Raw genomic sequence first — 24,667 nt, forward strand, 5'->3', positions numbered from 1 at the left:
ATTACTTGGAGGCCTTATTAACTGCACAACTTTCCAGCCTAACCTCCAGACACTCAGATTCAAACGTGGGGTGCAGCCGGGGGCACCACCAGCTGGAATGAGACTTTCAAAGCCCCTTGGGAGAAACTCTGGTGAGTCTGCCTCTGTTCAGAACTAGCCTGAGAGCCTGCCGGATTGGAGAAGAAAGCTGTTCTGAAACGTGGATCCTTCCCTGCAACATTCTCCATATTCATCGTCTTTACCCCATATCCACTTAACTAAAAACTGAGTACTCCACCCCCAAAGCGGGTTTAGGATTGTATTGGTGAGTGCAGGGGCTGCAAGGGTGCACGGTGAGCTACCCGCGCAGGCGACGTCCTGTTTGCCTTTCCGGTTCCTCGGCCTGCCGGCTCCTTTAAAATAAATAATGCGTGCATGCATACATACAGACGTACGGACGCAAGCAAGCTACTCTAGGCTGCGGTGAGTTTTGTTTTTTCCTTCATATTACACATCAGAACTTTGGTCTCCCAATGGGACAGACTCTTTGAAATAAGGATTTCTGCTCCAAATATCCAGACGTGACGGTTCCTGCAAGTCGCCCGATCAATGCGGGAACCTCCTTTGGCGGGGGGTGGGGGTGGGGGGAGCGGGGGTCTGGTCTTGCGCCCCATCCAGGGAGGGTCCCAGGCTGGTTGGGAGCTGAGGAGATGCTGGGGCGCCCCGGCCGCCTCAGGTGGCCGCTGATTCGGCCTCTGCAGAGAGCTCGGGGCCGGAGCTCGGGACACCTCTCGGCCCGCAGGACCCCGCCGCCGTCCCCACCGCCCCAGGGACGAGCCCGGCGGTGCCGAGAGGTGGGAGGCTAGAGCTTGCTGAGGTCATTTCCTGTGCCTCTCCGCGAGCCGCCCCGGGAGCCCAGCCTGGCGCTCTGCCTTTAAGGAGAGGGCGGGGAGGGGGCGCGGCGGAGCATTGAATGGGGCGCTGCGAGGTCGGCTCGGCTTTTGTGCAGCCAGCGGGCGGGCAAACCTCCCGGGCCAGCCCGGCCCGCCCCGCCCACGCCGACCCCTGCTGCCGGGGAGCGGAGACCCGGCGGCCGCGGCGGACTCGGGCGAGATCGACGCAAGGTCAGCGGCGGACGCGCGCGGGGGGCGCCCGTGTGCCCGGTGCGCGGCGGGGACGCCCCGGATCTGGCTGGAGGTGAGTGGCCCCCGGGAGCCCCGCGGGCAGAGATGGGGTGGGCGCGGGGGTGGGAGTGAGAGTTCGCTGGCCGGGGAGGGTGTTTGGTTAGAGAGGATCCGCTGCCTCTGGCCGGAGGGCGATTCCGGAGCAGGTGCCTCTCTACCTGGAAACAAGCTCCTAGCAGGCAGGAGCGCTGAGAGCGGAGCGTCGGGCTCGGGGAACTGGCACCGCCAGGCGAGGAGTAGCCTTCCTGGAGAGGATCCCGAGTTTGGGACCGGCTCGATCCAGTTGCTCCCGGGAAGGGCCCTCGGAGCGAACCTGCAGGCTTTCCACCGAGTTGCCTGAGCTCTCTCTGGCTCTCAACTCCTCCCGCTCTCCTCCCTGTCTCACCTCGGGTTATCGCTTCTGTGATTCCTGGGTGGTTCTCTTAGGGTCCCTGTGGATTAGGCTTGATTTATGGAGGCAGTAAGCCAAACAGAAGACAAAACCAGTCGGGCGCCAAATGACAGCGGGAACTTTGCGACCTAGGAGCCTTAGAGAGGAATCGGTCACCGGGGCGCAGGGGGCCTTAATGGAGGTGGCAGGGGCAATGAAGACCCTCATTTGGGAGTAGATCTGCTCTCTGTTGGATCTGTCCCTGGAGGTTTAGTTGCTCAGTCGTGTCCGACTCTTTTGAGACCCCATGGACTACAGCCTGCCAGGCTCCTCTGTCCATCGGATTTCCCAGGCAAGAATACTGGATTGGGTTGTCATTTCCTTCTCCAGGCGATCTTAACCCACCCAGGGATGGAACCTAAGTGTTGCGGGAAGTCTCCTGCATCGCAGGCAGGGTCTTTACCAACTGAGCTACCAGGGAGGCTCTGGATCTCTTCCTGCCAGGGGACAAATAAGCTTTTACTATGAATACATCTCATGAAACTCTTCAGGGCGAAGCTTTAGTTCTGGCTAAAACTTCTGCTTGAAAGATCATTTTAATATCAATTTCAGTGGAAAAGTTATTTGTTCCTTCCTTAAACTTTTGGACAGTCTTCTATGCTGCAGACTTTGTATCTTTGGTAGCATCACTTCACTCTTTATAGAACATCACTTCGAGTGTTTCTGCATGTTATTATCCCCATTTTATAAAGGAGGAAACCAGGACTTGGGAAGACAGTGACTTGCCCAAGGTCATAGAGCTGAAAAGTGGAGGAGGCAAGACTCAAACGGAAGACTCTTAAACTGCATTTACATTGCTGTCTACCACCTTCCTTCTCCATAGGCCGCCGAGGGGGCCTGTTCAGAGCTGAGTTACTCATTGAAACTAACAAGTGAGCTGAGAAAATGCCTCTGGCTCCCCTTCTGCCCTCTCCAGAAGGCATCAGCTACGGGAAGAGGTATTGTTCCTCTCACTCTGCTCAAGGAGGAGTGCTCCATACTGTTTCCATCTTCTCTCTGGGAGGCTGTGTGTGTGTGTATTGCTTAGTCATGTCTGACTCTTTGGGACCCCATGGACTGTAGCCTGCCAGGCTCCTCTGTCCGTGGGATTCTCCTGGCAAGAATACTGGAGTGGGTTGCCACTTCCTTCTGCAGGGGATCTGTCTGACCCAGGGACCGAACCCAGATCTCCCACACTGCAGGCAGATTCTTTACTGTCTGAGCCACCAGGGAAGCCCCATGTGAGGCTGTGTAACTGTGCAGAACTCTGTGCTCTCTATGGGTTGAAGAGTGCATTCTACATGTTGGCGCTGAGGTGTCAGGATCCCTTCACTTCTGATCCAAGTGACTCCATGGCAGTCTGGCCACTGAGCCACCATCCTGTGTTCTCTGGCCAACCCTTCTGTCAAAAATGAATTAAAAACTGACCACCTCTGTGGGGAAATTGGCGCTTATTGCTGGCTGGAGTATGAATTAGAATAGCCTCAGGGGAGGGCAGTTGGAACTCTTTGGCCATTGCAAAATGTACATCATTCAGCGCTACAATTCCGTTTCTGGGACTTTCTCCTTGAGATAAACTGAGATGTGTATGAAATAATGTCTATTCATCGAATATTCATTGCAGCATTGCTTTAGTGAAAGGTTTAAAACAACCCACGTGTCTGTCAATTAGGGACTCAAATGAAATCAGGTAATAGCCACACAAGAGAATACAATATAGCTCTTAAAAAGCATGAGGGAAGAATGGGCAGATATATATTATTATATATGCACACGGTTTCTCCGGTGGCACAGTGGTAAAGAATCTGCCTGCAATGTAGGAGATGCAGGAGACAGAGGTTTGATCCCTGAGTCAGGAAAATCCCCTGGAGGAGGACATGGCAACCCACTCCAGTATTTGCTAGGAAAATCCCATGGACAGAGGAACCTGGTGGGCTGTACTCCATGGGGTCGCAAAGAGTCAGACTGAGTGAGCGTGCGTGCATGTACACACACACATATACAGGAAGCTCTCTGAGTTATATTAGGTACAGTGGGTATATAGTGTGCCACCATTTGTGTGTGTGTATGTGTGTGCAACATATATATGGACACTTGCATATGCAGGGAACATATCAGAAAGACTCAAATCCTCCTAACAGTGGTTGTGTCTGGGGAAAACTATGCCTGGAGTTCAGGGATGGGAAGAAGCCTTCCTTTGTACCATATACTCTTCTGCTCAGTATTCAAAAACAAAGAGGTAAATAATTTTTTTATTTGGCCACACTGCACAGCATGTGGGATCTTATTCTCTGACCAGAGATTGAACCCACGCCCCCTGCGTTGGAAGCCCAGAGTCTTAACCACTGGACCACCAGGGAAGTCCTGAGATAAAATAAATTTTTTTAAAATAAATTTATTTATTTTAGTTGGGGGCTAATTACTTTACAATATTGTAGTGGTTTTTGCCATACCTTGGCATGAATCAGCCATGGGTTTACATGTGTTCCCCATCCTGAACCCCCCTCCCACCTCCCTCCCCATCCCATCCCTCTGGGTCATCCCATTGCCCCAGCCCCGAGCATTTGTCTCATGCATTGAACCTGGAATGGTGTTCTGTTTCACATATGATAATATACATGTTTCAATGCTATTGTCCCAGAACGTCCCACCCTCACCTTCTCCCTCAGAGTCCATAAGACTGTTCTATGCATCTGTGTCTCTTATTCTGTCTCGCATATAGGGTTATCGTTACCATCTTTCAAATTCCATATATATGCATTAGTATACTGTATTGGTGTTTTTCTTTCTGGCTTACTTCACTCTGTATAATGGGCTCCAGTTTCATCCATCTCAATAGAACTGATTCAAATGTATTCTTTTTAATGACTGAGTAATATTCCATTGTGTATATGTACCACAGCTTCCTTATCCATTCGTCTGCTGACGGACATCTAGGTTGCTTCCATGTCCTGGCTATTGTAAACAGTGCTGTGACCTGCTCTCTGATATGATGGTAAGCACATCTCCAAGTATGCCCAGGGCACTGTCGGTTTGCCTTTTGTTTGTTGATAGTAGCTGTTATTTATTGAGTACTTCCTGTATGCCAGGCTTTTGCATTATAATACCTCCTTTGATTCTCCAAAAAATCCAACATAGTGTGGCCTATGAAATCGCCGTTTTTGAAAGTCAAAAAGTGGTTAAATGTTGACAGTTTCACATGGTTCGACCTAATATTATTGCACTCCTTTCAGATATTATTGCCTTCAATTTCAAATAGGTTCAGAGAAATCAAGCAGATGGTTGAAGGTCACAGTTCGTTCTTGAGTGAGTATTCAAACCCAGGTCTGTTTGGCACCAAAAGTCAGGATCTTAAGTACACTCTGCCATTTCTCTTTGTTGGTTTTTGTCTGAGGGATGCTATGTTCCTGGATCTCTTAGCCCCTTTTGGGATTTGTGTCCCAGAAGTCTGTAACATGCTCACCTTTTCCTGACTTTCCCACCATTGTGAAATGGGGTGCTCACTCAGCACCCAAAGGAGGTAAAAATGCATGTTGTTGGCTTAATCAGATGACAGTGTGAGGTGAGATCGGAGGGAGCTGTGCCCCTGTGTGCACGCACCCTCCCTCCGGCTTCATTCCCAGAAAGGGGGCTCTTCCTTGCCCGGAGCTGGGCAGGTGGTCAGCCTCATCTGTGCAGCCCTTTCAGAAGCCCACTGCTAGTGAGTGGGAATCACAGAAAGTGCTCACGCTCAGAGAGTGAGCCACAGTGAGGTGACACGGGAGAGCCTAGTGGAGACTGCACCCAGAACGTGGTCCCTGTTACCATCTGATGCCTCCTGCAGCGACTTTAGGCACTTGCTCTGATTGGCCGCCTTTGCAGGAAGGTTCCAGGATATTCAGACTATAGACCTGAAACCTCACAAACCACAGCGTCTTTGTTCCTCTTTGTGTCTTCAACCTCACACATAGGAATCACCTAACAAAAGTTGGTTAAGTTAAATTTTACTCTCAGCATTTTGTCCATTTCTGGTCCATATCCCTAAAGTTGCCAGAGCTATCCCAGGTCAAGTCTGTGTTTTCTCTGATACAGACCAAAGTCACCTAACAACTTCCTCTTGCCTCTTTTTACCACCCTCCTACCCACAACCCCTGTCTCTTGAGGCATGTCTCTGCTGACCTCTGTGGCCGTGTCAGTCCAGGGTGCTGGGAGCCTTAGGGAGTTCTAAAGCAGGTGCCAAGGCCATGGCAAGCATTTGACTCTTGCCTGCCAAGCTGTTCAGCACGCTGGGCACTAGTGGGAATTGAGAACTAGCTTTCACAAGAGCGACTATGAGTTGGTGATCATCATAACTGGTTGGAGGGCACATGGAGATTTATTGTACTGCTCTCCCTACTTGTGTGTATTTGAAGCTTTCCAGGATAAAACATGAAACAAACAATTGAGGTGGGGTTTGTCCCCAGCTCACATCCCTTCTGTCATTTCTCCATCTAACGCAGCACATTAACGCTGTATCTTCATTAGGCTAGCCTGGTAGCGTAAGACTCTACCGCCACTATGGAAGCATCTTCATGGAAAGAGGACAGACAGTTTTAAATGTTGGGAGATCAGGATTCTTAGTCCAGCTCTGATACTACTTGCCTCTGTGTCCCTGAGCAAGTCACCAATCCGAGGAGTTTGCTTACCTGTTCTGTGTGAGTTATATCACTTGTCCTCCTTCTCGAGGATATTGAGAGGGTAACGAGAGAAATAACACCTGACAAAGCAATGCTTTGAAGAGTTAAGGACCATTCTGCAAGTTCATTTCTGCTTATCCTTGCACATCTTTATGGGTGGTTCAAATGCAAGGTGACTTAGCAGCTGAGGTTCAACTTACTGGTATCTCCCCCTAACATCCTGTATACTAAAGCTGCAGCTCCAGCCACCTGCCTCTGTCGAAAGAGCCTCTGGGTCTTGGTTTCGCAGCAGGCACCTTGCTCCAGATCCATTTAGAAACCTCTTAGTTCTTCTCACATGCTGAGACAAGCCTAACAAGAGTGCCAGCTCCTTTACCAGCATCCCCAAGGCAGGGAGAGGATTAAGCTGAGCACTTCTAAAAACCGTGATATCATGAAGATGCTGGATTGGGGAAAGAACTCCTTCCAGGCTAGGTATAATTTCAGGTATCACCGCGAGGCAGAGACCAATGACGCATTTTATTTCCAAAGTCCCTGGAGATTTTGATAATTTGGGTTTCTGCCCTCCAACAGAATCTGAGCTGCAGCTTTGGCAATCAGTAAGAGGGAATTAACATTCACCAAACTTTTTTTAAACAACACAAAAGAATTGAGTTTCTGCTGCCCTTTGGTTTTACTTGGGTGCTTTTACTGCTAATTCTTAGCCCCGGGCTAGGTTGCAAGACTGCAAGGTCCTAGCTTCGGGTCTGCCACTTTTTGTACTTAGGGAGGGAAAGTGAAATCCCCTGTAAAGGACAAAGAAAACTAAACATGAAGCCTCTGGGCCTTCTATGGAGGCCCCACAAGGTTCTGTTGTGTCTTTTCAGCTGTGATCTTAGCTCAGAGAAGGTCATGTTTTGTTTTTGTCTTTTGTCTTCCTGCCCGTTCCAGTTGGTCCCAGTCTTTTGAGGTGGGGATCGCTGGGAGGTCACAATGTCGAATTGTTTGGGATGACAGTTCTGGGAGCGCAGGACTGAGGTCATGTGTCCAGTGTTCTGAGCCGCCCAGAACCGAAAGGCTCCATCACCTGACCCGTCAGTGGTTTCATTGTTGGGCCTTTCTCTACACGTCTACTGACCATGTTTTTTAAACAAAAAGGGCACATGACAAATATCCTCCATGCTTTTGGAGGATAAAGGGTCAGAATATTTGAGACCAGGGTGCTCTGGGAAGTCTAGGGTATAGGTTCACCTTTGCATTGAGGATCTTGAGAGAGCCTATAAAATGTTTCATTCTTAACAGTCTACTCCACTCTTTGTTTGAAAACAATGAACGCTTTTAATTTTTTTAATACTTACTTATTTTTATTTATTTGGCTGTGCCAGGTCTTAGTGCAGCATGCAGGATCTTTGGCATATGGGATCTAGTTCCCTGACCAGGACTGGAATCTGGGCCCCCTGCATTGGGAACCCGGAGTCTTAACCACTGACCATCAGGGAAGTTTTCTCCATTCCACTCTTTGTGAAATCAATTCTTGCAGTTTTTGGATGGGTAAGGAGCTCAGTGGCTAAGAGTAGGAACTTGAGAATGAGAATCTCAGCCCTACTGCTTACCGGCTACAGACTGTGTTCCTCAGAGTCCTCACCTGAGAGCATGGATTAATTCCCACTCCTTGTCTCATGGGTTCTCATGAAAATGAAAGAGGCTACATGTGCCTAGTATACAGTAAGGACTCAGTAGGTAATAGCTGTTTGTGGTGTATAATGGGAGAAAGATATTGTAGAGGTCACATGTCAGGTGGGAAGCAATATTGGTGGTGAACCTACCAAGGACAGGCTCACTGGTGCCCCAGAGTAATATTTAGTGACATATAGGAGGTGGCTGGGTTTTCTGAGACCATGTGTCTCCTGAAGAAGGGAAAAGAGATTTTTTTAAAATGACAAATTTTTTCATCTCTCTTTTTTTATTGAAATATAGTTGATTTACAATGTTGTGCTAATTTCTGCTGTACAGCAGAGTGACTCAGTTATACACATATATACATTCTTTTTTAATGTTCTTTTCCATTGCAGTTTATCCCAAGAGATTGGATATAGTTCCCTGTGCTGTACAGTAGGACCTTGTTGTTTATCCATCCTAAATGTAATAGTTTTCATCTGCTTATCCCAAACTCCCAATCCATCTCTCCCCTTGACCACAAGTCTGTTCTCTAAAGACAATTTTTATTATGGGAAATTCCAGGCATATATTCAAGTAGAGAGACCAGTATACCCATCACCCAGTTTCAGAAATTATCAGTGTTTTGACAAGTCTTATTGCATATACCTTTCTCCACCCCAGCTTCTCACTTCCTATGGTGAAGTGTTTTAAAGCAAACCCCAGGCATTACATCGTTTCACCTGTAAGCCATATTTATCTCTAAAAGGTAACATTAAAATATATTATCAACCTAAGACTCCTGCTTCCACTGCAGAGGGCACAAGTTCAATCCCTGGTCAGGGAACTAAGATCCCACATGCTGCACAGCACAGTCCCCGCCCCCAAATTTTTAATGAAAAAAAAAAAATCACCCTAGAAAATTAACAATCATTCTTTAAAATCACCTGATAGTAGGGAGACCAAATGGCATGGTTTGGGACAGACCAAATTTATGCTTATTGTCGAGCATAATTATTAAAAGCACCCCAGAAAGGGGATTTAAAAAGTCCTGGTGATGGATGTGTCTTCCAGCCCTTCTCTGCTCTGTGCCCCCTCTGTGCCTATGTCTCCCTTCTCATGCACACTTACACATTGTTCATTTTCTCACCTGACCCAGGTTTGTTTCTCTAAAATACGTCCAGAAGACATCTGGGTAAATTCCCCTGACTGGGGATATTATAGGTGTCTACTTGGCTTGTTCTGAATCTGTCTGAAGTGTTTTCTAAAGATTTGTGGTTTCCTTCAGTGTGTGTGTGCTTAGTTGCTCAGTTGTGTCCAACTCTTTGCGACCCTATGGACTGTAGCCCGCTAGGCTCCTCTGTCCATGGGATTTTCCATGGCAAGAATGCTGGAATGGGTTGCCATTTCCTCCTTCAGGGGATCTTCCCAACCCAGGGATCGAACCCGTGTCTCCTGTGTCTCCTGCATTGGCAGGCGGGTTCTTTACAGCTGAGCTACCTGGGAAGCCCACGGTTTCCTCCAGAGGCTATAGCAAAATATCTACCAATTTTCTGGTTTGCATTTTATAACTTAAAGGAAAGTGAGAATCTGTTCCAAAACAGGATGATATGATCACAACATGAAATCCCAACTGAATAGGAACTTGTCAAGGAAATTTGAAGCATTACATTTTCGTTCCATTTTTTTTTCCCATCTGAAATCTTCATAGTTATAAAAAATCAGTACCCAGCTGGGAACCACGGTTCTATCTCCAGTTAGTCTTGTGATCATGGATGAATCTGTTACCCAGTTTAAGCTTTCCCTAAACACCCTCCCCCTAGCACAGTCCACTCCATTTCTCTGCTTCCTTTTATTTTCATATTGATTAGTAATTGTGACTACATTGTAATTTTGCAATTAGATTTTTCCAAAGAGTTGTTGGAAAAGACACGGGGACCTCTTTCATTTCCCTTTGCATCTCCAGTGTCTAGAACAGTGTCTGGCACTGAATGTTTGTTGAATGAACACATTTTTGTTAAATGGATAATTGAATGAAAAACCAGTGAGCCCTGCTTTTCACTTCTGTAACAGTGAGATGAGGTTCTCCTTGCGGTTTCTCAGGTTTTGTGATTTTTCTGAGGTTGCACAGTTGCCTTATGATGAAACAGGACCAGCTGAGCTCAGAACTTGCCCGTGGGACAGAGGGAGAGCCAGGCTCACTTCCCTTCCCGGCCCTGTTTCCTCTGCTTTCCGTTGATCTCCTTTCCCCACCGAACTCCTCCTCACACACTTACCTTTTCCCTCTCTGTATGCTGGTCCTCAGGGCTCCCTGGAATCTCCACAAGTTGCTCCCATCATGGCAGAACTCACGGTGGAGACACGGACCAGTGTGGACTGGCAAAAGCGCTGCCTGGCCCTAGAAACCCAGCTTTTCCGGTTCCGACTGCAGGCCAGCAAGATCAGAGAGCTGCTGGCCGACAAGGTGAGTCCTGGGGAGCAGGTAGTCTCTAAGGTCCCTGAAGAAATCACTGTCAGAGAGGAGAGTTGGAGAAGGCCAACTTTCTTTTTCTTTTCATTTTTTGTTTTTTAGAGGTTTGATTGATTGGTTGATTGAAACATATTTGACATATAACATTGTGTAATTCAAGGTGTACAACATGTTAATTTGATTCATTTATATATTATAATATGACCACCATTGCAGCAATAATTAGCTTGTCTATCATATTACATAATTATCATTTCTTTTTAGTGGTTGGAATAATTACGTTCGAGAAGGCAATGGCACCCCACTCCAGTACTCTTGCCTGGAAAATCCCATGGACGGAGGAGCCTGGTAGGCTACAGTCCATGGGGTCGCTAAGAGTCGGACACGACTGAACGACTTCACTTTCACTTTTCCCTTTCATGCACTGGAGAAGGAACTGGCAACCCACTCCAGTATTCTTGCCTGAAGAATCCCAGGGACGGTGGAGCCTGGTGGGCTGCCGTCTATGGGGTTGCACAGAGTCAGACACGACTGAAGCGACTTAGCAGCAGTAGTAGTCTCAGCAAGTTTGATGATTATAGTACAATGAAAAGTGAAAGTGTTAGTCACTCAGTCGTGTCCAACTCTTTGAGACCCCATGGACTGTAGCCCCCCAGGCTCCTCTGTCCATGGAATTTTCCAGGCAAGAATACTGGAGTGGGTAGCCATTCTCTTCTCCAGGGGATCTTCCCAACCCAGGGATCGAACCCAGGTCTCCTGCACTACAGGTGGATTCTTTACCATTTGAGCCCCTAGGGAAGCCCTAGGGTACAATATTGTTGTCTATATTCATTATAGTGTGCATTTGATCTCTAGGGCTTATTTAGTACCTGTTGCAGTAAGGTGAACTTTTTAAAAAAATTTATTTATTTCTAATTGGAGGATAATTGCTTTACAATATTGTGTTGGTTTCTGCCATACATCAACATGAATCAACCATAGGTATACATATGTCGCCTCCCTCTTGAAAGGGCTTCCCCAATAGCTCAGTTGGTAAAGAATTTGCTTTCAATGCAGGAAACCCCGGTTCAATTACAGTCGGGAAGATCCACTGGAGAAGGAATAGGCTACCCACTCCAGTATTCTTGGGCTTCCCTTTTGGCTCAGCTGGTATCGAATCTGCCTGCAATGCAGGAGACTTGAGTTTGATCCCTGGGTTGGGAAGATCCCGTGGAGAAGGGAAAGGCTACACACTCCAGTATTTGGCCTGGAGAATTCCAGGGACTGTATAGTCCATAGGGTTGCAAAGAGTTGAACAAGACTGAGCTACTTTCATTTTCCCTCTTGAACTTCCCTCCCACTTCCCACCCCATCCCACCCCTCTCCAAAATATGCAGGCAGCTCATGCAGCTCAATACCAGAAAAACAACCCAATCAAAAAGTGGGCGGAAGACCTAAACAGACATTTCTCCAAAGAAGACATACAGACGGCTAATAAACACATGAAAAGATGCTCAAATTGCTCATTATTAAAGAAATGCAAATCAAAACTAGTAATACAAGGAAGGTGAACTTTTAATAAGGTACTTTCCACACTTATAAAATAAAACCCAGGTAGTTTTGTTTTTTTCAAAGATCAAAATCTAAGCAGTTTACTAATGTGTCATCTGGCATTCTTTCCCACTCTGCATCTCCCTATAACACACCAAAGAAATGCTACAAATCTTCTTGGCCTTGCATCACTTCTTGAGTCATGTGTGTTTGCAGTGGAGGTTCTATTATTCCCCTAACACTTCTTTCTCAGTGTGAGAAAGAAGACATTTTAGGAGAGTTGTTCCACATGCAGATGTATTTTTGATATATTTGTGGGGAGGAAGGTGATTGCCACATCTTACTCCTCTGCCATCTTGAAGGTCCCCCCAATATTTTAGGAGAGGAGAATGGATATCCCCCCCTGCTGCTCACCCTCTGTTAAGAGTGTGAACTATGGAAAGCAGCCTGCTTGCTAGTGACAAGGACCCAGGCTTTGGAGCCAGACTACCTGGCTCTTCCACTTTCTAGCTTTGTGACTGAGGGCAAGTCCCTTTACCTCTCAGGCAAGGACACAAATGTCTACCTACACAGGAAAAAGGAAAGTCCATAGTGAAAATGAATATATGATCCACAAGACTAAATACTTAAGAGAGAATAGCCCACAGTGAGTGAGAGTCCACGTGTGCAACAAACTGGACTCAATCCCCCTGCAAGAATTTCTAATAACTGTTGTTCCAACTGTTCTAAGAACTGTTGGCAAGACACTATAAAGTCCATGAATTCAAAACTACTTAAGGGAATTCCCTGGCAGCCAGTGGTTAGGACTCCACCCTTTCACTTCCGAGAACCCAGGTTCAGTCCCTGCTCGGGGAACTAAGATCCTACAAGCCACTCAGTGTGCCCCCCCCCATAATATAAAACTATTGAAGACATAATAAAGTAATTGAAAATATAAGACAAGGACAGGACATCATCCAAAAAGATCAGAAAAAAAACCAAATAGGACTGCTAGACATGAAAAATATTTGCACCGAAATGAAATACTCAGTGGCTAGATTAACATCAGATAAGGCGCTACATGAGACAGACTTCAGGAATGGAAAGATGGACCTGAGTACGTAACGCAGACTCAAGGGCAACACAGAGAGATGAAGACACAGGCTAAGACGTGGATGCCAGAATGACAAGATTCTTTTTGAAGATTCCAGAAGTGGAGAAGAGAGGCATGACTTCAAGAGATAATGCCTTTAAAGTTTCCAAAGTTGATGAAAGACCTGAAGCCTCAGATTTAGGAAACAGGATGAGCCAGGCAGTACATGTGTTTAAAAATCCATTCCTTTTCATGTGACATTCCAGACATAAGCAGCCTAGCTCTGGAGGGAGGTCTGCGCATGTTTGAAGGTGGTTCACCCTCATGTCCACATTCCAGTCCCTTCCCTTTGAGAGCATGACCCAAAGGCTGCCTTCATTCCTTCCACTCACATCCCATTGGGCACTTATTCATGTGGTTATATCCTGCCGAGAAAATTGGAAAGTGTAGTCTTTATTCTAGATAACCATGTGCTCTGTTAAAAGTCAGAGCTTCTACCTATATGACAAATACGGGGAGAAGAGAATGTGGGGAACAAATAGAAGTCTTGAAGTCTCAGTCACTTCAGTCGCTCAGTCATGTCCGACTCTTTGCGACCCCATGGTCTGCACTACACCAGGCTTTCCTGTCCGTCACCAACTCCTGGAGCTTGCTCAAACTCATGTCCATCGAGTCAGTGATGCCATCCAACCATCTCATACACTGTCGTCCCCTTCTCCTCCCACCTTCAATCTTTCCCAGCATCAGGATCTTTTCAAATGAGTCAGCTCTTCGCATCAGGTGGCCAAAGTATTGGAGTTTCAGCTTCAGCATCAGTCCTTCTAGTGAATATTCAGAACTGATTTTCTTTAGGATTGACTGGTTTGATCTCTTTGCAGTCCAAGGGACTCTCAAGAGTCTTCTCTAACACCACAGCTCAAAAGCATCAATTCTTCGGCGCTCAGCTTTTTTTATAGTCCAACTCTCACATCCATCCATGACTACTGGAAAAACCATAGCCTTGACTAGATGGACTTTTGTTGGCAAAGTAATGTCTCCGCTTTTTAATGCGCTGTCTAGGTTGGTCATAACTTTCCTTCCAAGGAGCAAGCGTCTTTTAAATTTCATGGCTGCAGTCACCATCTGCAGTGATTGTGGAGCCCAAGTAAATAAAGTCTGTCACTGTTTCCACTGTTTCTCCATCTATTTGCCATAGAGTGATGGAACTGGATGCCATGATCTTAGTTTTTTGAATGTTGAGTTTTAAGCCAACTTTTTCACTTTCCTCTTTCACTTTCATCAAGAGGTTCTTTAGTTCTTCTTCACTTTCTGCCACAAGGGTGATGTCATCTGCATCTAGAATAAGTGAAATAACAAATAGAACGTGTAACTTTCAAATCAGGAGAGTAGCTACTGGAAATGGAATAAAATCTATTAAATCCAGGCAGGGAAGAGAAACAGAAATATAGAAAATGAGGAGTCATTACAAAGCACAAAATGCAGCAGTAGAAATAAATCCATATACAACATTGTAACCAGTCTAAGTCTAAGTCGCTTCAGTCGTGTCCGACTCTGTGCGACCCCATCGACGGCAGCCCACCAGGCTCTGCCGTCCATAGGATTCTCCAGGCAAGAACACTGGAGTGGGCTGCCATTTCCTTCTCCAGTGCACGAAAGGGAAAAGTGAAAGTGAAGTCGCTCAGTCGTGTCCGACTCTTAGTGACCCCATGGACCGTAGCCTACCAGGCTCCTCCGTCCATGGGATTTTCCAGGCAAGAGTACTGAAGTGGGGTGCCATTGCCTTCTCCAACTATACTTCAATTAAAAAAATAAGGAATCCAAATATATTGGTCATAAATAGACCTATACAAGAAAGTCTATTGCAGCATTTATGCATGAAAAGTTGAAAATATTCTAAATGTCTATCAGTGTGATTGGGTAACTATATTGAGTGTATTTGCACAATGGAATACTACATTGCAGTTAAAAATGAGTCAAGTAAAGCTATATGTATAAGATCAACGAATCTCAAAAACCAACATTGAACAAAAAGGGTCAGAAGAATATATATACAAAAATACAGTTTATATAAAGTATTAAACCTGCACAAAACAGTAATCTCTGTTGTTGAGGGGTGTTTACAAATGAGGTAAAAATGTAGACATAGCCAAGTGTAGGGTACATACATTCGAAAGGAGAGGCATAACATTGGAGAGAGGAACACTGGAAGCATCAACTGTCCGTCGTCATTTATTTCTTAAAAAATCAGAAGCAGTCTGACAAAAATTAAGATTTGACAAAGATGAATAGTGGATACATGTTTTTTAAAAAATTATTCTCTATACGTTTCTGTTGGCCTGAAACATTTCATGATAGAAAAATAAAGCGTTTTTAAATGCTTTCCTCCCCTCTTCCCCAGCGGCCTTAAACACATTATAAATAAACATGTTCTTTTTCCACAGCCCCCTTGTTGGATCTGGGGAGGTTGAACTTCTATTGGGTTGGCCAAAAAGTTCACTCAGCATTTTCCATAAGATCGTGCAGAAAAACCCAAACAAACCCTCTGGCCAACCCAATATAATATCAGCCCTTTCTTTTCTTCCAGACTGTATTTGCTAAGTAACCAGAATGCTCTTTAAGTACCAGTACTTACCATCTAAGCAACCAGAAGGCTCTCCTGTAAAGACATTGGGGGCTCAGGGTGGGACTTGCGTAAAGAAAGGAGAAGCTTATAGACTGAGGGTAGAAGAGCCTGGGGGCGTAGGAGTGGAGAAGGGAGAGAAAGAAATCTTGACTAGGAATCATGGGCTCGAAGACTCTCGAAGACTTAAGCAGGAACTAGGGCTGAGGCATTAGCCTGACAATGGACCTCTTGGCAGGAAACCTTAAGGCCATAAATACTGTGTTGCTCAATGTTGGGGCCCGCTCTTGTCATCTGCTGTCATTCCCCAAACCAGTAGGCCAGATTCAACAATTCATTAGAGGTTTTCCCCAGTACATCAAGGTAAGTTTCAGGTCATAGGAAGAGATGACCCGGATTTCTCAGGAGAGTTCCTGCTGGGGCTGGGCCCTGGTCCCCTTCTCTGTCGCTGCTTCCAGAACTTACTTATTAGTCATCATCAGTACCCACCTGCACCCAGGTGAACCAGGTCAGCTGGGTCCCTTTGCCCCACCCCCTCACCTGCCTGCCCCCTCCACTGCCACCGTTCCACATAGCTCGCCCACTGGCCCGCCCGCCCATGGAGATGGCACTGCCTGGATGGCTGATGGCCACTCACTCGCTGCTGGCAGTGGTGCAGGGCAAGCCGAGCCTGCATGTCTCCCAGGGGACGGGCCCTGCCTGTGATCAGATGCCACCCGCTGGCTGCTAAGGCTTGGGACCAAGCCCTCCTCCTTCCCCATCACACAGCCTGCTCGTACCTGACTCCCTCTTTCAGAATTGTCATTCGACACATGGAATCATTGTGCTGAAAACCAAATTTTTTTAAAAAAGAAAAAATGTCAAGGCTGCCAGATAATTCCTCGCCTATTTTGGGGGGCTCCAAAATCACTGCAGATGGTGACTGCAGCCATGAAATTAAAAGACGCTTGCTCCTTGGAAGGAAAGTTATGATCAACCTAGACAGAGTATTAAAAAGCAGAGACATTACTTTGCCAACAAAAGTTTGTCTAGTCAAGGCTATGGTTTTTCCAGTAGTCATGTATGGATGTGAGAGTTGGACTATAAAGAAAGCTGAGTGCCGAAGAATTGATGCTTTTGAACTGTGGTGTTGGAGAAGACTCTTGAGAGTCCCTTGGACTGCAAGGAGATCCAACCAGTCCATCCTAAAGGAGATCAGTCCTGAGTGTTCATTGGAAGGACTGATGCTAAAGCTGAAACTCCAATACTTTGGCCACCAGATGTGAAGAACTGACTCACTGGAAAAGACCTTGATGCTGGGAAAGATTGAAGGCAGGAGGAGAAGGAGACGACAGAGGATGAGATGGTTGGGTGGCATCACCGACTCGATGGACATGAGTTTGGGTAAACTCCGAGAGTTGGTGATGGACAGGGAGGCCCGGCATGTTGCGGTCCATGGGGTTGCAAAGAGTCGGACACGACTGAGCGACTGAACTGAACTGAAGAGTGAGAGGCGGGGGAGGAAGAGGGAGGAGAGGAGATGGTTCTAGACCTTGTTTCTGTTGGGACACCTCTCACGGTCTGCTATGCCCTTGCCAGGGCCACCCATTCTGAGGCCAGGTGAGCCGTGGGCTCACTTTCCATCTGGCACAGGAGTCGAGGGAATGGCTCATGTTTCAGAAATCGCATCCTGTCCTGCTTCCAGGAGCCGTTTTTCCGGCTCTCTTCTTGGTTGTGTTGAAGAAGTCACAGCTAGTCTGATCAATCTAAAGTGAAGTGAAGTGAAGTCGTCGCTCAGTCGTGTCCGACTCTTTGCGACCCCGTGGACTGTAGCCTACCAGGCTCCTCCGTCCATGGGACTTCCCAGGCAAGAATACTGGAGTGGGTTGCCATTTCCTTCTCCAGGGGATCTTCCCGACCCAGGGATTGAACCCAGGTCTCCCGCATTGCAGGCAGATGCTTTAACCTCTGAGCCACCAGGGACGCCCCAATCAATCTAAAAGTTGATGCTGTCCTAAGAGCTGCATGTGTTAAAAGTCCCTTGGACTTTGTTCATTCTTGCTAACCTTGTGCCTCAGTTTTCCCATTAGAAAAGTGGGAGTATAGCATCTATCTGCAACAGAGCTTCGTAGGAATTATCATGATGAGTACATGACGTCAATATGAGGACTAAAACGAGTTTGACATTTTTTTATTTATTTACGCCCTCTCTGCTTCCAAAGGGGATTTGAGTGGATCTGTTAAAGAGAGGACTTTATGTAATAAAACATCCCTCATTCTTTAGCTTGAATATTTTTAACTGAGGCAGGTCTTCCTGAGGCCTGTTCTGGTGGGTCTGTATGTACTTCCTCTTTTTCTAGGATCCCTTACTAGTTTCTCCAACCAAGGTTTTGAAATACAGTAACTCAGTTTTATATTTATATACCAAAAATTTGTACTTCAGGATTTTTTTTTTTTGAGTGTATCAATGGTTCAGTTCAGTCTGTTAAACAAAGGAACAATGGCTATTGCTCTTCCCCACTCTGACCAAGGATTATACAGAGGCAGCGATTCAGTTTAGGCACCAGCTTGACAGCGCAAGGATAGTTCACAGAGCCCAGAAAAACATCCTTATATACTTCAGAATTTGTGAGAAGGCTGGTACTGTTATATAAAAGGAAAACACTAGGGCTAATTAGGACTAGTTGGAAATAAAGTCTGCATAAAGTCATCACAGAATCAGCCTTAGCAGATCTCCTTGCTGATAGATCCGATTTGCCTTCTCGAACTTTTATTCACTACGTTAAAGGGTGTGCATGCATGTGTGTGTGAGTGTGTGTGTGGATAAGTTTTTTTTTTATTCTCCTAACCCCCATTTTTAATAAGGCTCACTATAATATTTCCCAGGAACCATCATCTTGCTGGAGCTTTGTACTCCTATAAAGTCATTTGAGAAGAGTCCTGTACCGATGATGCGGGCTTGGCAGTGGGATGTTTGCATCCCCGAAGGAGTCAGCTTTGCTTTGCATTCTGTAGCCAGTCTAGCGTTTTTCAGAGAGTGGTTTGTGGACCACCCGCATCAGGATCACCTGGGGTTTTCTTTTCAAGCACATTCCTGGGTTCACGCCTCAGACGTGCTAAATAAAAACCTCTGTGGGCACAACCCAGGGATCTGTAACAAGCTCCGTGTGGATCACTATGCCCCTGAGAGTGAGAAATCTACTGCCACAAACTCCTGCCCCGAACATGTCCTGGGCCCCATTCACCGGTCCTTCTAGCTTTGAGCCCTGTGCGCCTCAGAGGGACTTCTGGGCAGGGTGGGGCCAGTGGACCCACAGACAAGACTTAGGAGTCCCTTCTTTCCTGCCTCTTCTGCACTTGGACACCAGGGCAGCCCCACAGTTGTGTGTTTTATATATTTGGGAATAAGAATATGATTTCAATTGAACACAAGATTTGATATTAAAAAACAAAAAGTTGAGAATCAAGGTCTTTGATGACAACAGAGTTAGAACCATTTAATAGCTAACACTGGGGGTTGCAATCTCAAAGACTTGCAGTTAACTAATCTATGAACACAGTGGGAGGGTTTTGAGGAGGATTCAAGGAATGTGCTATAGCTGGAGGAGGAAGCCAGGTGTTGCCAGAAGAAAAGGTAATCGTCCAGGTCTCCTGAGTTTTCAAGACAAGTTGGGAATCACGGATTGCATGTAGAATCCGGGTTTTTGCAGGACCTGAAATTTGGATGTAAGAGGCACGGTAGCTAAGGGTATAATAGACTCCGGAGCCAGTCCTCCGGAGTTTAAATCCTGGCTCTGCCTCCCGGCTGTATGACCTTAGGCAAATTGCCTCATCCCTCTGCGTCAGTTTATCTGTACAACAGGGATAATAACAGGACCTACCTCCTAGGATTGGGATGTAGATGAAATGAGTTGATACATGTAAAGTGCTTTAACCAGTGCCAGACACATAGCAAGTGGCCTCGTTTAGATATATCTGTGTTGGCTAAATGCCCACAACATGGTAGGTCTTACACGACGCTCTGTAGGCTAACAGCCCTGACTTAAAGCCATTCTTTCTGTAGATGGATCGTAAGCAGCATGACCAGATAATTTATCATCTAAACCAGGAAACTTTGGAGAGAGAAAGGAAGGGTCTGTTACTCATTATTCTGGAGGACAGGTGACCACAGGACTGTCCCAGGCAAACTGGTCTCCCCGGTCCTAAGCACCATCTTTGATTGTGAAAATCCAGCAAGTTGCTTATATCTGCAAACTGCTCAGTAAGTGCCAGGTTGTGCACGTGAGCTGGCCGTGAGGCATCTCCTGTAATCTTCACCACAACCCTAGGGGGTGGACATTCGTTACTGTTTTTTCTACTGGTGAGAAAACTGAGGCTCAGAGAGATTAAGGAATTTATCTTAAGTCACACTGTGATGGAGCCAGCTGGGCTCCAGAGCCTTATTGCTTACCTGTACCATTCTCTTCAGAGGGTGTGATGCAATGGTAAGAACGTTGAACCCTTTTCAGAGGGATAGCTGAGACCAGCCTGGCGAGGCTCTGGGCTCGAACCGCTGCTCAGCATACAGGTCTGTCCTGGGAGCACAGGAGGGTGCCTGCTGCCGTGGGGCCAGTATTTCACAGTGCCACAAGGAGCTGTGGACATGGGCATTAAATACCAGGTTGGTGCCAAGAGCCTTTAATCAGGTCACTGAAACCCATTCTAGGGTGGCTTACGAGTCTCATGTGTAAGTCGAAGCTGGTGAAAGTGGATCCCGCCTAAAAGCCAGCCGCCCAAACCTGACGCCACCTTGGCTGGCATGTCACCCAGACTAAAAGGATAGCTGAGGACACAGTCCTAGGGAACCCTCTGAAAGGAGAAACAGAACCCAAATAAGGGGGCCTGCCTGCAGCTCACCTTTTCAGATCTCCCGGTGTGGCCCTTTGAGTGCAGGGGACGATCTGCCATCATGAATCGTGTCGATCCTGGAATTAAGAGTTTGAAAACTCCAAAATCAACACTCAGGTATAGGCACAGTTGGGACTGTTCCCGTAGCAAAGGAGAAAATGTGTTTTCGTAAAAATGGAGGGAAACATGATGTGAAAGATACTCTCTTCAGATAAAGAGGGCAGGATGTTGGTAATTGTTGGAGCACAGTCATGGATACATAGATGGTCTTTTATACTCTTCTCTTTTAAAAAACTACCAGATGTGCCAAATGGTTTCAATGTTCAGAAATTTGTTTTAGAGACAAGAGAGTACTCCAGCTTAAAGGTGAATACAGACTGCTTTTAGCTTGGAGTCTCGAGTGCCCTTGTCCAGTAGATAAGAATGCCTGGAGGGTGGGCGACCCGGAGGACCATGTGGCAGTCGGGCCAAGGTTGGGAGAAGACCCTGGGTTCCAAGGGGCGCCTTCCTTTCCATCTGCTTCAGTGATAGCTTATCCTAAAGGATATCTGACGTTAAACATTTAGGGGGTAGAATGCTCCCCACATTGTTAATAACTGAGTGATTTATGGCCCTGACCAGTGTCATTGACCACTCTTGACCCAAATGGAAATGCCCAAGTGGGAAGTAAGACTCAAATGCATTCTCTTCTTCCCTCTGCCATGGTTTCTTTTCTGTGTAAGGTCCCGGATATGAATGATCATTTCTTATGGAAATGATCCATTTCTTATGGAGCTACAGAGCAGATGTCAGATCTAAATGAAGGTGAATCTAGCAAACTTGTCAAGAATCTATAGCCTTCTCATTCAGTGTTTCATTGTGTTCTTAAAAATTAAATGCTCCTAGTAATTGTATTAGTTATAGGTGTTCCTGATGTGGGCAGAAATTCCAACCCTGGCTAGCTTAAACAGACAGGGAATTTACTAGGAAGGACCTGGGACATATCACAGAACTGAAGGACCTACCTGATAATCATGACTTGGTAAAGTTTGTGCGTGTTCTCTGCTGCAGCCCCTGACTCTCATCTCTGGTTTATTCTATGCTGTCACCTCCCCCGTAGCTACGATGGCCCAAGGACTGTTTGATTTTGGAAAGGCCATCTGGCTATAATTGATGCCTTAGTCTGGCCAGAACCAACCCAGTGTCTCAGGCTTGAGTCAAGAGGTTCCATCATGATTATCAAACCCAGGAGAGGAAGGAAAGAGGAGATGCAGACATCCTTGGACTGAGCACAGGAATGCTCATCAAAGATGGTCCTGTCCGTTGGGAGCCCAGGGAGCATTTTTGTCCCCTGGGTTGTAAATCTTGAGGTTTTATTTGGTATCCTCTGTCCTTTCAAAGGGAACGTGTACTGAAAACACCTGTCTCTCCCCAACTCCAAGGAGGAAAAAACGGATGAGGGAAGGTGGTCCTGAGAGCAGTTTCTCCAGGCTCTCTAATATGAACCGCTCCTGGGTAACCCTCCTTTCATTGCCTGGAACCAGACTGGGGGACTTCTTTTCTTTTCCATCCTTTAATCAAGGCCTGAAAGCAGAATTTCACCTAGGCAGAAGAGAGATTGGGACAGACAGAAAATTAATTGCTTAGTTCACTGGTAAATATTGAGCCAGGGTCCATGCTAGATGGAGAAAGTTGAGTAGCCAGGGAAAAGGCCAAATCTGCAGAGATAAGGTGGGCGAGCACTGGACTGGAACTTGGGACGTGAGACCTGTCCAGTCTCACGGAGGACATGACGCCTCTAGTATGGTTTTCCTGCATACCTGTTGCCCTGGGGCAAGACATGGTGGGGAAAAGCAGGAATTGACTCAACTAGGCCATGTCCCGTGGAGTCTGGTAGGAGAATGGAATGTGTGACTGTGCTTTGCTTCTGCAGGGCTTTTATGTGATGGCGTGTGGTTTTGGCAGTGCTCTCTGAGCCCTGACCAAGGGGAGGGTGGGAGCTGAAATCCACTCCACTCGGCAGGCTGTGAGCTTGAGAAGTGGCAGAGATGCCCCCTCTGCTCCTGAGCTGCTCCTTAGGCTTTAGCTTAGATCTGTTCCAAGCCTCTGTGTGTAAGAGCACTGGTCCCTTTCCTTGAGCCAGTTGGCATGAGATTCCAGAATTGCTGTGATCCTTAGACCTCTACGGGAAGTAAGAGAGAATTTTTAAGAAATGTGTCTTAAGCCTCTGTTTAAGATTAAAACAATCAAGTAAGGGGATATCTATGAATGTCATTTGCAGTCAGAGGTGTCCTGAGAGAAGGAGAGGAAGTATTTGTCCCCAGCCAGTGAGCTGTTCCTGGTGGGAAGGACCATCCTCTTCCTCATGACATGATGGGGGCTCATGTGGGAGTAGGTTCCACGGCAGACACGTGGCGAGCAGTGGCGGGGCACTGCCTACAGCCTGCTGCTGCGAGGAGGACGGCCTGGGAGAGGAGCCTGAAGGCAAGGGTGGGGGTGAGGACACCCCGGGAAGAAAGATGGTGGTACTGCTGCTCCTTGCCGGTGCCCCAGAGGGAGAAAGACCTTAAGTTTTCTCACTCACTGTAGAGAGTACAGCACCTCTGGGCTCCTCACCTGCCCCAGGCTTCAGGGCTACCTCTTGATGAGGGTGAAAGAGGAGAGTGAAAAAGGTGGCTGAACACTCCACATTCAAAAAACAAAGATCATGGCATCTGGTCCCATCACTTCATGGCAAATAGATGGGGATAAAGTGAAAACACTGGCAGATTTTATTTTCTTGGGCTCCAAAATCATTGCAGATGGTGACTGCAGCCATGAAATTAAAAGATGTTTGATCCTTGGAAGGAAAGCTATGACAAAACTAAACAGTGTATTAAAAAGCAGAGACACCACTTTGCCAACAAACGTCCGTCCAGTCCGTCCAGTGTTTTTCCAGTAGTCATGGTTTTTCCAGTAGTCATGTACAGATGTGAGAGTTGGACCATAAAGAAGGCTGAATACCTAAGAATCGGTGCTTTCGAACTGTGATGCTGAAGAAGACTCTTGAGAGTCCTTTGGATGGCAAGGAGATCAAACTAGTCAATCCTAAAGGAAATCAACCCTGAATATTTATTGGAAGGACTGATGCTGAAGCTGAAGCTCCAATACTTTGACTTCCTGGTGTGAAGAGCTGACTCATTAGAAAAGACCCTGATGCTGGGAAAGGTTGAAAGCAAAAGGAAAAGAGGGCAGCGAAGGATGAGATGATGAGATAGCATCACCGACTCAACGGACATGAATTTGAGCAAACTCCCGGAGATAGTGAAGGACAGGGAGGCCTGGCGTGCTGCAGTCCATGGGGTTGCAAAGAGTTGGACACGACTGAGTGATGGAACAACAACCAGGGCTGCCATGGACATCTTTACCCTGACATTCTTGAGCCTCTTGCAAGGGGTAGTTTAAGCCGGCATGTGTGTAGCATCTGCAAAATTCACGTGTGTTGCCTTGATGCCATGTTCATAACAGGGATACTGCACTTATATCTCGTTTCCTCTCTGGCTGAGCAGATGCAGGAGCTGGAGCAGAGGCTGCTGGAGGCAGAGCAGAGAGCAGAGAACGCGGAGACCCAGGTAATGGGGAGGAGATGGTGGGAGTGTGCAGGGAGAGTGACCTTTCCTGACCCTTCCCGTGGACACTCATGGACACATCACACCGATGTGGTCCCACCCAAAGAGACCTGCTTCTTACAGGGACGAGGAAAACCAGCAGTCATGTGTTAGACCTTCTGAACAAATAAATGTGCCTGGGGCTTTCTATAGGCATGAAGGGATCTCGGGTAAGGGTCAGTGCAGTGAGCAGATGCATGGCATAGTCCAAATAGGCTGGGTTATGCTGAGGCAACCAGTGAAGTCTGACATGTCCACAGTTTATCATATTTAGTTCTCATTCATGATACCTCTACTGAGGGTCAGCCAGCGATTCTGCTTCACACAGTGATTTGGGGATCCAGATGAATAGAGTTCCCCATCTTCCAGCTGAATCAGCTAGCACATGCAGTCTTCTTGGTTGCCTTGGCAGGGAAAGATGGCTGGGTGCTTGTGTACAGGCTCTTAAATACTTCAGCCCAGAAATAATGCATCATTCCACTCCGATCCATTAACTTCAGTGACTTCCATGGCCACCTAACTATAAGACGGCTGAGAAGTATTAGAAAGTTCATGAACATTCAGTGAGCAACAAATGTCTCTGTCACAGTGAGGTTAGAGCATTTCCTCTTCAAGGCTTTT

General features: G+C 46.7%; 1 protein-coding gene across 4 annotated transcripts in view; it reads left to right on the forward strand.

The window, feature by feature from the left end:
• Positions 1 to 430: 430 nt before the first annotated feature.
• Positions 431 to 24,667, forward strand: part of PLEKHH1 (pleckstrin homology, MyTH4 and FERM domain containing H1) — a 54,632-nt gene continuing 30,395 nt past the window's right edge. For 3 of the 4 annotated variants that reach the window (XM_081513453.1, XM_081513455.1, XM_081513456.1), the window contains exons 1-3: positions 885 to 1,176; positions 10,168 to 10,326; positions 23,948 to 24,010. In XM_081513453.1, the coding sequence (XP_081369579.1) occupies positions 10,201 to 10,326; positions 23,948 to 24,010 (189 nt within the window). In that variant the 5' untranslated portion in view covers positions 885 to 1,176; positions 10,168 to 10,200. Of the gene's footprint in view, positions 1,177 to 2,416; positions 2,532 to 4,474; positions 4,568 to 10,167; positions 10,327 to 23,947; positions 24,011 to 24,667 lie in introns of all 4 variants that reach the window. The other variant, XM_081513454.1, reaches the window with a different exon arrangement.

Source organism: Giraffa tippelskirchi, chromosome 7 (assembly GCF_054371585.1).
Source record: "Giraffa tippelskirchi isolate mGirTip1 chromosome 7, T2T-mGirTip1v1.2.pri, whole genome shotgun sequence".
Lineage (NCBI taxonomy): Eukaryota > Metazoa > Chordata > Mammalia > Artiodactyla > Giraffidae > Giraffa > Giraffa tippelskirchi.